At 32.6% G+C, this 14,519-nt stretch overlaps 1 protein-coding gene across 2 annotated transcripts in view; it reads right to left on the reverse strand.

Annotated features, from left to right (window-relative positions):
- Positions 1-14,519, reverse strand: part of LOC137646944 (uncharacterized) — a 274,499-nt gene that overhangs the window by 88,891 nt on the left and 171,089 nt on the right. Inside the window, exon 7 of one of the 2 annotated variants that reach the window (XM_068380014.1) lies at positions 9,705-10,986. The exons of the other annotated variant lie outside the window; for it this stretch is intronic. Coding sequence (XP_068236115.1) covers positions 10,916-10,986 — 71 coding nt within the window. The 3' untranslated portion in view covers positions 9,705-10,915. Of the gene's footprint in view, positions 1-9,704; positions 10,987-14,519 lie in introns of those variants that run through there. 2 annotated transcript variants of the gene reach the window in all.

Raw genomic sequence — 14,519 nt, forward strand, 5'->3', positions numbered from 1 at the left:
CGTGGTTATAATATTTTGGGCTTAATATCTTTAATACATTCATCTTAAATTTGTTGGACGAAATCTTGTAGTCTATTAAATTCCTTATCCATGATCTGGATATTAATCACTGACTACCGTTCGGTTAGTTCGTTGCGCATACTACGTAAGATTTTTCATAACAATGACCATGTTCTACATTCAGATCTTCCCAGACTGTACCATCTTGTACGTAATACTAGGTATGCAGTTCATTTGAACAGTCATGCTTTCTCCATCATGAAAATCAATAATACACAGTATTCTATATGTTATATTCCAGCTGTGACCGGAATGGGAAATGATATTCCTATGTGGCGGTTATATCGGTGGACCTCCAGATGTTTAAACTTGTTGCATATGCTTTCTGTCGAACAGTTTGACTGAAGTCTCTTTTCATAGTTTATATACGACAGATCTATTTCAACTTTGTTACGGCTCTTATGATATTTCATGTTCTATTCATTACTGCTCATGTACAGTTTATTTGTAATTTCTTTCTTTCCTTCCCTCACATGGCTGTTTCACTGGTTTGAACCCTTTTTCATCTAGGGTTGGAGCTAGGCTAGCATATTAGTAGTAGTAACGATAATAATAAAAATAATCACATTACGCCATTCAATGACATGTATTTCTTTCAATTTAATTTCTTACCTTATAAATATGAAAAAAGGGATGATTAATTTCTCTCAAAAGCTGATTTAAAGTTCACTTGCTCTCAATCTACCATACTAAATAATGAGCAAGTGTTTGGCTATACATTATAATATATACTTCTCCTCACTCACACTCAGCTCTCTCCGTCCCTCGGTAAGGGAGAGGGGTAGTAGTCATACCCTGGTGAGAAGAGGTGCATGTGTGTGCATATCTATATAAATATTTATCCGTCATTTTTTATGGGTCACATACATATATATGTATGTATATATATATATATATATATATATATATATATATATATATATATATATATATGTGTGTGTGTGTGTGTGTGTATAATATATATATACACATATATATATATATATATATATATATCTGTGGATATATATACACACACACACACATATATATATATATATATATATATATATATATATGTGTGTGTGTGTGTATATATATATAACTTTCCTCGATATGAATGACCGTGGTTAAATGAAAAATAGCCGCAATAAATAAAATCAATTTTAAATATCATATCTATATAGTTTGTTCTTCAGCATAAATGAGTTATGTTTAGGAGCCTATCAAGCATATCACATGATAATTGTACTAACAGTAATGCTTGCGCTTAATTTGAATTGTTTGTTGGTACTTCCCGTACATTTTCTTCAATATAAAGCTGCTTTTGCTTGCTCATGTCAAATTGATTATATACAATGTTGATTTTTTTTTTTGGGGGGGGTGGGGGTTTCTGTTTACAAATTTTAGAACTTTTATACTGCGCAGTTTAATATACCAAGAGTAGCTGATACCTCACTAAATTAAAGGTGTTATCCATCCATTGTGCTTTTAACTTAGCGTAATAATAATAATAATAATAATAATAATAATAATAATAATAATAATAATAATAATAATAAAGCGTACTGAGACCATCTTAAAGGGATTTAATAAAACAGCAATGATTATACAGGTATTGGATATGTTTTATTTTGAAGAAGTACATTATTAGCCTTACATCAATATTCATAGAAAGGAAGACACCGTTCACAAAACCCCTCACAGGGTTATGCTGCTCATTGGTAGGACTCTTGGCTTGACTGTAAAGGGTCATCACCCACGTTCCCCTTCAGGAGGTCAATGGGGGCAATGTATGTATGTGTGTACTGATGAGGGTAATATGTTTATGCATGTGCGTTGATTTTTCTTGCACTACTGCCGTGATTGGAAGCGGTAGTTAATCTAAAAATACATTGCAAAGAAAAAATTGCACGATACAACGTAACGCAATTTCAGTATAATCATTCATGAACTTAACACACCTACTTTTCATTTTTAAAGTGAAACGCATTCATAAAACAGTCGGTATGGTAATAATAATATATTTTCATGAAAATGTGTTGCATACAATAGCACCAGTAATAAAGAAAATTGCGATGTAATGTTTATGGAAAGACCTAATAAAGATAATTTTAAGGAATAAATCAAAAGATGAAATAAATTTGTCTTTTCTTGAAATATAATACTAAAGCATAAGGAGCCTGAACAAATTTTCTGAGAAGTTTGAAACGTTTTAAAATGTAATTCCTGGGAGTCATGCGATAAATAAAGTAAAGAAACATTACATCTTCTCTTGACAACTTATAAGAATCTGTGTTCCCTATAAAAATATTAAGCCTTAAAGTTTGCGCAAATAAATACATTTAATTAGCAAGAGGGCAACATTAAAGTAATGCGTTATTATTTTCATTAATGCCACAGTATCGAACGTTTGCAGTATGCAAATGTCGTTTGAAAATATGTCTGTTGGATTACGAACTCTTTAATTGCATTCTGACTTCTCTGCAATATTTTGGCATTTTGAGATCTCCATCGATTCATCAAATGTGTTGTCAAATAAAATAACTAGCTGTGCCTGACTCTTAAACAGTAATCCTGATGACCTCTTCTTCTATTTATAGTGTAATTGATCAATGCCTTCCCTTCATTTAATAGCGATATACAGAAATATTGTTCTGTATATAGCTCAATGGGGAAAGATTCTTAATTTTACTTTATTTATATTCACGGTGAATGCTGCAACGCATTGTGAATGATGGAGGAATTTAATTTCATCCTATAAAGAGAAGTTTCCACTCAATTTTATGCACGCACTTTTGTGTGTATGTATTTGAGTGTGTGTTTAACGAGAATATGTTGATGAGTGTTTAAAATACGTGTCTGATATGCTGCTTGTCCATGTTCATGAGATGGAAAAATGGAGCTCTTAATGAACATTCAAGGGGTCATTCTAAACATTACATAGTAATGGAACTGAACGCCATACTGCTAATTCTACCATCAAACCATCTTCACCTTCAGGAGAGTTCCACAGTTACGATAAATCTCTCCCTCAAAATAATGACCATTTCATACTTAACAGGAACAACAGTAACATCTAATAAATGTCCTTTTGTTTTGCTTATAACTGTTAGCTCTACTTAATATGCCCTTGAGAACTCTCCCAAAATGTCTCATAACATATGCAAATGACACTTATAAGAACTATAAAATTTCATCACGATATTATCGATGCAGTTAATATGATCAGTGTCAATTTAATTGACGATGTCGGCTGCTACTGAAATCTCATCGAAATGTCCAAGATTCTATCAAAAGAGAAAAAAAAACAAATAATTCCGTTGATATTTTTAAAAATTGAAGGAAATTCAAATTTCCATTCAACAAATTATAAAAAGCGGACTGTCAATGATCAACGAAAAGTGACGATGCCACTAATGACAGTAAGCAATGGTTTTGCAGACTTAAGTTTCGAGGGAGGTCTTAAGAAAAAAATTATGTCACCATTATGAACAACTCCAACTGAAACTATTGGTAAGTAATCATTAATCTTAGTCTGGCAAGTTTAGCATTTCATGTTTTTTTTTTTTTTTTTAATATGAATTTAGGACAAACTAGATTAGTCTTATCGTGGATGATACAATAAATTTATTACAAAAACTTGGCAAGTCTTAGGTCACTTTGATCGTTGTCCATCTAACAGAACATATCTGATAATTAAATAAAAGGCCTTTTAAAGCTACTCTTCTCATATGCACCATTAGGTGTAAGAATAAAATTAGCTAAGAATAAAAACATCTATTTTCTCAGTTCAGAAAAGGATATATTTAAAACTAAATAATATTGAATACCGAAAACTTATCAAGGACGGCAATACTCCGTTCCTCCTTCATAAAGTTAAGTAATGTTCAGTCAATGACCATATTATAAAAATTAAAGAAGAGGGAACGTTTGATAACGACGACACTGCATACAAAATAGCTTTGTTTTTCCTGCGATAATACAACATAATAGTACCTAAAAAAATTCCACGTAATTTTGTAATCATATACTAGAAAAAGTGGTCTTTTTCATTTTTATTTTCCTTAAATCATTGTTTCAGATAATATCAATTTTCAGTTTATCTGTCTATATTATCCGTTCAAAATTTTTTCTTAATGTATACTGAGTAGTAATTTCACATAAATTTCCCAATTATGAGTATACATATGAAGGTACTCTTCCTGAACACCGAAAAAAAATATAAATTTATTTCAGCCCAGCAAAACCAAAACATCTTCCCAAATGCCATGTATAAATTGATCAGCACATGACAAGCAGGAACCTTAAGTATACGTTATAACATGACTCACACCAGTAAAGGCATACAACAAAATATATGTTTGTATTATGTACAAGTTATATACTTCTTTCTTGTCATATTTAAACATGAGAAGATATTTCAACTGGCTCCTTGTTCTGTCTCTATTAATCTAAGGTTAGCTTTTAGCTCAACCACTCAGGACAATCCACAAAAGGCTTCACATATGACATCAAAGACACAATTTTCCGAAGAGAAAAGTGCAGCTGTGACAAGAAAGCGGAAACACTTCATGAGGGAAGATTTGTAGGAAAACTGGATTTGCTGCGGAGAAAGAACAGAAAGAATAAGAGCAAGAGTCTCTCTCTCTCTCTCTCTCTCTCTCTCTCTCTCTCTCTCTCTCTCTCTCTCTCTCTCTCTCTGGCATTATGTCTTTCTCTTATTAGAGTCGAATCATGCACAGACGAAGGGTTGAAGGGTGGGGCCACGTTAGGGTAGGGAAAGAGAGGAGAACCAAGGAGATGCAAGGGGGAGGGGGGGGGGAGGAAATAGGTGAAGAGTGAAGGATATTCAGCGAAGCTGGGAGGGGCTAATTGGGAGGATATTTCCGAGACGAGGAGAAGCAAACAAGAAAGATTCTTTCTCTTAAGATACGACAGATTAAATGTAATAAGGGAAAAGAAGATGTCGGCGGCACGGATTTGGTGGGGGAGGGGGAGCACAAACACGTCGAGAGTAATGTTATATATTCAGGCAGTGTTTCTTGTAAATGACAAAAGTTGAAGGATACGTGTCGAACCTAACATTGAAAAGATGAAGGGTTTTTTTAATATCAAGATTATCTGTATCTTGAATTAGGAAAATCCGACTAGTAACACATATCTTAACCATTACACTAAATATATTCTAACAAAATTATTGATTTTTAGTCAGTCCACATAATTTACGTCTGTTGGTATAAATGTTCAGATACGCATGGTATATATCTATATATACTTAAATATCATATTTGTACATATGAAAATGTTATATAAATATATATATATATATATATATATATATATATATATATATATATATATATATATATATATATACACACACATATATATATATATACATTATATATATATATATATATATATACATATAATATATATATTTATATACATTTATATATATATATATATATATATATATACACATATATATTATATATACATATATATATATATAAAATATACATTTCATATATATATATATATACATATATATATACATATATATATATACAAATATATATATATGTATATATATATACATATACATAAATATATATATATATATATATATATATATATATATATATATATATATATATATATATATATATATGCCAATAACTGAGAATCTTTCCACATTCACGTGATCATATAACGGGAAATTAAGATCATTCTCCGATCAAATATTCTCCAGGACTAAAATAGAAAGGGATTACCAAAAGCAACGTCATGGGATTTATATCTGCAGATATGATGGTGATGGCAATGGCAATGATTACAATAACGATGGTGAGGTGAAAATGCGGTCAATGCTGATGAGCTTAATGAAACTCTGTTCGATCTTAGATCAAACGTCGATAGATTCGAGGAGCCTCTAGTCTAAATCTACGTAATAAGCTACACAATATTGGAGGACCTTACTCTAATACAGGGAGATGAGCACAATTTCCAGAAAAGTGATGCGGAATATTGATCCTTTTTGCTCTTGGACAATAAGGCAGATTTTTGCGCAGCAGCAGTCTCCAAACCCCGCCCGAGGCTTTACTGAGCTTTAGTGAACCCTTGCCAAGGGTTCATTTTGACCTCATTGAACACTTTTTTTTAAAGACCTCGTTATAATTTTCGTCGCAAAAGATGCTGTGGTTTTATTACCGTTTTCCCGTGCGCCCTCGTCATCTTTTGTGTGTTTTTTTCTTTTTTTTTCTGGAGTCCTAATTCATCATCATCATCAGTATTCCGTGATCGTCATCACTCAAAGAATTCTCTCGTTTTTAGAATATTAGAGTGGAGCCAATATTTACTGAAAACTTGAGAGAGGCTTCGCCCTTTTATAGTTTATTTTTTCACGTCTCTGATTTACAGGTATATAAAAAATGAGTTGTTGCTGGTGAATATCCATTGTGAAAATACTTGATCTGATCGGAATACTCTCTCTCTCTCTCTCTCTCTCTCTCTCTCTCTCTCTCTCTCTCTCTCTCTCTCTCTCTCTCTCTCTCTCTCTCTCTCTCTCTCTCTCTCTCTCTGTATGTATGTATATATATATATATATATATATATATATATATATATATATATATATATATCAGGCATAAATCCGTCACACGTCTAATTTCCTAAAGCTTTTCCTCATCGTTTCTGTTATGTCAATGGGAAGCTATGACCAATATTCTCTCGTATGCAAATAAGCGAATATCCCTGACCGTTACGAGAACAGAGGCCATGAGGAAGGGTTAATGAAGAGTAAGGACCACTAATGGTAGAGCACAGCAAACAAGTATCAGAGGAGCCAGAATAGGAGGAGGAAGAGTAAAGCGGAGGAGGAAGAAGACAAGAATTGAGGGACGAGTAGGAAGAAGAGCGACTCATGAAAGGGGAGTAAGGCCTTGAGATGAGGATTGGATCAAAGTATAAATGCAATATGGAAAGAGAGAGAAGTATGACGATTTTAGTTGTAATTGTATATAAAAATGGCGCCGCAACTCCAAAGGTCAAAGCAGCCATCTCATTACAACAGCAGAAGAAATCACCGATGGGAAATAGTAAAAGGTTGAGAGAACATTTTGGGTGGCAATAAAAGAAGGAGAAGAAAGAGAGGGTGAATGAAGCTAAGAGAGAAAGTGGCAATAAAAGAGGGAGAAGAAAGAGAGGGTGAATGAAGCTAAGAGAGAAAACCTTGGTTATGCAAGGAAAAGGCAATTGGGATCCAAAGGAAAAGAGAGAAAGGGCTCATGATTGCCATCAAAGAGAGAATATTAAGAAAGATCCGAGTATGAGATAAAAGCCAATTCGGACTGGGATGTGTGTACAGAACATGCAAAACTCGAACTGATAAGACTTCTCGTCTGCAAACATACAGCTGATAAAACAAATTGAGATGGGCTAAAATGAGAAATCCATTATAATAAAGTTCTCACACAAAGGAAATAACACGGAGCTTGGGTAAATGAAGAAACCAGAACCTTGAACATTAAGAAGAGAAAAGGGAAGTCTAAAAAAAAAAAAAAAAAAAAAAAAAGGCGCTGCATCGACGACCTGAGCGAGCAGAAATCAAGGTCGTTCAACCGGAAAGGAAAATGGATTAAGTTCACAGGGTAATTTGCAAAGGCGCATATAAGGGTAAACATTCATTTTAACTTTTAGGTAATGGTTGCGGAAAAGTTGACATTACTGGAAAATTTGCAAGCGCACACAAACTGGAAAAATTCGAAACAATTAGGTTTAATGACGATAAGATAACAGGTCAATAAAAAAAATGGTAATAATTAAATCCAGCAACATTACCGAAAAAAATACTGAGCGAAAGTACATTAAAAATAGATAACCTATATGTGAAAATTATAATGGGATAAGTATAAAGAGAGATCCCATTAAATATGCATGCACTTAAAAGCGTTCATTATCATGCGGATTGCCTTTTAGATATTGATAGAAAATGCTAGAAGGGCATGGTGACAAAAAAAAGTTTTCATTTCCATAGAGCAGGTAAAATTATTGTGGGGAAGTTTTGCGTATATATATATATATATATATATATATATATATATATATATATATATATATATATATATATATATATATATGTGTATATATATATATATATATATATATGTGTGTGTGTGTGTGTGTATATATATACAGCAACTATACATAACATGTATACACAAATATACAGTATATGTATAAATATAGTACAGTAACTACCTATCTATAATTGTATGTATGTATGCATATAAAAAAAGACTAGATGAATAATACTCATGCTGGTCTCTATTCAATTAAGCCTAAATTACTTATGAATGAAGACCCCCTACTCTTCCAGTTATTACATTCATTGTACAAGTGACCACATACACCCTTCAACTGAACTTTGGTAAGGTTGCTAAAACTGACTCCACTCCATCGAAACATATTTCTTAGAAGAAATACACAGTCTGGCAGAATCTTTTCGCTTAATTATTTTGAAAAGGAACCACGATGGCACGAGCAAAGTGATACCCTTCTTAGCATAATAAAGATTATGATAATAGTAGAGTCTTGCTTAGTTACATCATTATAAATATTCACCAGCATCTATACCCATTTTGTATAAAAGAACTAAAAATAACGATAAAGATATAAAGTGACGGCAACTGATGAATTTCTATGCTTCATTTCCAAAATCTTTTTCTGCGTTTCATCAGCGAAACGCTTCAACAAGTTACCTTTCATTCCAAGATTTCATCAAGCAGCTTAATAAATGGTGCCTCTTCATTAGACCTTTAAGTAAAGAATGATTCATTAAGCGATGCTTCTTAAACGAGTTCATTAAATGGTGCTCCGCAATATTATGTGAAATTCAGAGTTAAATACAGGTGGTTTTACTAGGAAATAATTTGTTATAAAATGCTTCTAGCATGAATGGTCTTCTCTTTGTATATATAAAGTTCAAATGTCGTTGAGTTATTTTTAGAATATGCATTTTATCATGAATTTTCAAGTGATATTTCATTCAATATTTCCCACTCTAAAATGAATCATCAATCAAATATTATTTCTTACATATACATTTCTCGTTTGAATATAACCATCAGAGCAACACTTGATGAAAAAAAATAGTGTCACTATAAAAGCGAACGTATATATCACCAAAAGTTCATAATTCGACGTCCATTTAAAAGAAAAAAAAAATTATAATGAAACCGCACATCAAGTTTATTCTAAAATGGATCCCTTTATCCAAGAATCAAAAATACAAATCTTTGAGTGATGACTCCGAAAGGAATGCGCCAAGTATTGATGAATGACTAAAATTATACATATTTCTCTAAAAAATAAAATTTAATTTGATAAATGTTTTCCTATTTTCCACACTAAGGTAAAAATTATTAAATCATACAGTTCCTGTGAAGAGAATATCATAATTTCATTTATAATAGAGAACTAACAATAGTTTCAGCTCCAAATTAAACCGAATATATATATATATATATATATATATATATATATATATATATATATATATAATATGTATATATATAATATATGAAAATATCATATATTTTATAATATATATATATATGTATATACGTATACGTATATGTATATAGTTTACGATTGATTAAACACAAGAATAGACAAAATAAGCCTGTCACCTTTGAAAATCATAATCCCTTTATGAGATTTTTAAAATACAAACTGATCAAGCAGCTACAGTTTACTACAAGCATTTCCTGCTTTCAAGTCATAAAACTGTAAACAAACAAACTAATTTTGTTACAGAACAACAAATAAGGTTTTTATATTATTTAGAAATTTAGAATTCGCTACGCAATTTTATTTTCAAATACTAGACAATGAAAACATATTTCGGGTTATAGGAAGCAATTCGGGTTCCTTGTGATTATGGCACATTTTAATTTCTATCCTCGCACTCTGGCTTTATGCGCTCCAGAGTCCGAAAGAAGACAGCGCAATTACAGTTAAACTTCTCAATCCAATCAGATGTGATTAAGCCCTAGGCGTGTTTCGTTATTTCCACATTCCTTCTGGAGGAGACTTAAAATTAACACAGTCTCTAACTCTGCTTATTATACCATATCCACATTCATCAGTTCTGGGATTCAACATTTTTGGGGGTAAGGGCGTGGGAAAACTGGCATCCGAAGACCCTGGAAGTTTGCCCTTCAGCCTTGAGTCTGAAGGTCAAGACGGGCAAATTCGGATAATAAATCCTAAAAATTGAGTCTCTGTAATCAGTATTTAACATAATATGGAAGATTTATAACCTGGAATTACCAGTGCGAAACAATCCAGTACCGGTGACATTAGTATCTTTTCCATAGTCACTATTATTTCGTCTGTCAAAACACTAACTTGTCAATGTCGTTAGCTGACAAAATCGAGGAAGTTCTATTAAACTTCAGGGAATGTAGTGAACAATATACTCGTTACTCCTAGTCAAACTGTTCTCATGCACTCCGTTGTTTATGTACAATGACTTCAGTTTAATAGTTCCTGAGGTAAAAAGTCACTCCTGTCATTGCACTACTAAAAGGAAATAAATGATTTCTTATTTGCACTGCGTTTTTAACTCGAATAGTCCGCGTAGTCGGCAATGCCTGGAACAACATCACAATTCCAGCACTGTGCCGGGGCTGAAAATTCGTGCCCCTTTTCCATGCCCGATGTCAGATCTTCCGAACCCAGGGCAGTCACACCTCTGTCAGACCACCAGATCTAACTCGGTCTCACCTCCCGTCATGTTGTGATGACCAGTGCCATTTTCCGGTCCACTTTCCGGCGAGTTGCTCCGGCACCACCAACTCCACCACCGTCACACGACCAGCAAGCATACCAACCCTAAGGTAGCAGCCAGAGCTACCAAGGAGGATCGCACAGAAGAACCTGAAGAAGAAAAAATAATGAAAAACGGAGAAAAGGCTTACGAAAACTGGCCGGTAATGCTAAGGCTTTGGGAGTGAGTTCATTATCTTGAAATAACCAATACAAAAAGGAGGGGGGAAGGGAAGCGGCGGGTCGTTCTCACTCATCACCTCCATATCTTTAATAAACCTCCCAACCCCTTTCCTTTTCCAACACCGGCCATAATAGGAAATCTGGTCGCTCTTCTGCCGGATCCAATTCCACTAACCATTTATGAGGGAGAAAATTCAATTAAAACTACAATTTGTTGTCAGGTAAAGCTGCTACGAGTAGGGTGGTTCGTATAATAATGGTCGTTGAGCCAGTGCACTCCAGACTAGATGAGGGAGGAAATTTTGCCTGCAAACTTTAAAGAAGCCAATGTTTTTGTGTTTAAAGAAACTGTAGAATGGAATCATTGTAAAGATTAATAAAATGCTTCTTAATAAGCTAAAGTCTCATGGGATTATCATTTTCTTAGATTTCTCAAGATAACACTTTTTTTACAATAGCCCCAACGTAGTATCCCAATTTTTATCATGCCAACTAAAAAGATAATATCTACCTGCAAAGAAAAAAAAAAGAAAAAAAAAAGAAAAAAAAGAATACAAAGATTATTATACCTTCGACTGTAATAATAAAGTTAGGAATTGATTTATTCCATTTTTTTAACATATGTATAGCAGTATATTAACACGTGTGACGAACACACCTACACATCCATATACACATATATATATATATATATATATATATATATATATATATATATATATAATATAGCTTCACTTAATTAAGAGTTAACTCCTGTATTGTAATTGTTCAGTGGCTACTTTCCTCTTGGTAAGGGTAGAATAGGCTCTTTAGCTATGGTAAGCAGTTCTTCTAGGAAAAGGACACTCCAAAATCAAACCATTGTTCTCTAGTCTTGGGTAGTGCCATAGCTTCTGAACCAAGGTCTTCCACTGTCTTGGGTTAGAGTTCTCTTGCTTGAGGATACATTCTGGCACACTTATTTCTCTTACTCTTATTTTGTTGAATTCTTTAGAGTTTATATATGAAATATTTATTTTAGTGTTGTTACTGTTCTTAAAAAACTTTATTTCAATTGTTAATTACTTCTCTCATTTTCTTGTTTCCTTTTCTCACTGTGCTACTTTCCCTGTTGGAGCCCCTGGGCTTATAGTATACTGCTTTCTCAACTAGGGTTGTAGTTTAGCAAGTGATAATAATAATAATTCCAGAGAAAAGACAACAATACCTTCCATGATCATAATCCAACTGCTAAAACAAGGATAAGTTTCATATTAAAATCTTACAAAAAGTCGGTCATTTTATATGCTTACATACAGCCGGCGTAGCAAGAATTTCTCGTTTTTCGCTCAAAAAAGCTGTATTACAACTCTATATTGAACACAAATACCCACTTCTAAGATATGATACTCCTGTGGTTTCAACAAATTATCTGTCCCATCTAATTAGCATTTTCTTGTTTTTCTTATCCCCTTTCTACAAAACTTTCGAAATAATTCATATCGTTCACCAGCCTATCATATTCAATATTTCTACTTGATGAAACAGCCTCAAAACACACTGGTCAATCTTTTTTTCTTTACCACATTTACGTTATTTTACGGTATTCATTTCCCTTTAATTTTATTTATATATTTTTCCCAATCACTTCATGAATATGAGTAAAACTAATATAATGTTCTATGAAAATGCAGAAAAGCAATAAATAAAGGTTATGAACGAACCTTTATATTGTTAATGCATACATGTACTTAGGACAGACATTTAAGTATTTCCCCAGGATATAAGACCAAAATTAAAGGAAATAAGATAAGCACGGGATGATGAGCTTTTGGTAAATAAAATGAGATTATGAAAAGTAAAATGACCCTTTTTTTCTAAAAATAAAATCATTTAATCAGATGGTCATACCAGTATTATCGTAATAACACACAGAGACAGAAAAAAAAGCAACGTGGATACGCTAGGTAACTATAGTAGAGGATATTCTGATAACATGTAAAAAAAAAAAAAGAAATGAACACAGGCAGGATATATATGAGTGACAGATAATAGATGAACATTAAGAATAGCAGAATGGGTCCCTAGAGATGGCTAAAGAATCAGAGGATGGAACAGAAGACGATGGATTGACGAGCTAAGAAAGTTTGCGTGTAAAGACAATAAACAGACGGGAGTGGAAGGACATGATTGAGGCCTTTGTCCTAGTTACTGCTGCCGCTATTATATATATATATATATATATATATATATATATATATATATATATATATATATAATATTTATACATACATATGCAGCATATGTGTGTATGTTTATATATTTATTTTTAAGTAAAATCAAGAGAGGCAATGCATTATTAAAGTAACTCAGTTTTGTATTTTCTTTATTCTAGAAGAAAATCTGAAATATGAAAATGGCAAAGCAGTATTCGCTTGTGTGAAAACCATTTCACCAAACAGTATGAGTTCTAGGCTACAAGGGTTTAGCATACGAAATTAAAGTTAACTAAAGAGGGAGTATATAGTTCTAAAGTCCTAAACTTAATTACGTTTTGAATTTACAGGAAAACCCCCTTTGCGTCTAGTTTTCGTTAATAATACCAGTTTATTATTACATATTTCTCTGTGTAAATTAGCATAGATTCACGTATCAATATCTGTATAGGAAAAAAATGTTTTAGGAATAGGTTTAATTTCTTATGAATTCCTGACTTGGGTATTAACATGAAATCACAGCAAGTAAGGAGACTTAGTAACGTTTAAGAGAGAAGATACGCTAGATAAATATGAAATTTAAATATTGACTGTGGTGTAAATTGGTTTAACAAAATAACCATTAGGATGCATTGTACTCTGAAGAAATTAAATGTATATATTAAGTAAATGTCAGGAAAAAAATGAAGAGTTAAAATGACATTGGTAAAATACCGGAAATGAAATAGAGAGCATGATGGTAAAAAGTTGGCGCTTACAAGTAGTAATAATGTGAGGAAAATACGTTTTGAATGAAGAGCATTTTATACGAAATACGTGATGAAATAATCTTATAAAATATCATTAGCTCGGGAGCCCCGTTTAGTCAGTTTTTTTTTTTATCGGTTATCCTATTGTCAAAATATCTAAGGTTAGCCATTACAAAATATAAAAAGTCGAATAACATGATGTGCTTGATGAAAAAAAAAGTTAGCCGCATATACATTATAAGCTTATACATATATACAACAACAAATGCCTTAAACAAGTCAATTAATAATTGGGGTTGACCAGTTTTCATCACCACGCTAGCAAGCACGGATTGGTGATGCTGGGAGATATTGATTTGAACGTTCATAGCAAACCAACCAAGTATGGATGGTCTTGACTGATACAGCTTTGATGATCATGGTGATAGGCAAACCCTTTCATCAAGTTCAGGTATACCCACGCAAAAAAGGAAAAGATAATATATATATATATATATATATATATATATATATATAT

The sequence above is a fragment of the Palaemon carinicauda genome, chromosome 9, assembly GCF_036898095.1.
Source record: "Palaemon carinicauda isolate YSFRI2023 chromosome 9, ASM3689809v2, whole genome shotgun sequence".
Classification (NCBI taxonomy): Eukaryota; Metazoa; Arthropoda; class Malacostraca; order Decapoda; family Palaemonidae; genus Palaemon; species Palaemon carinicauda.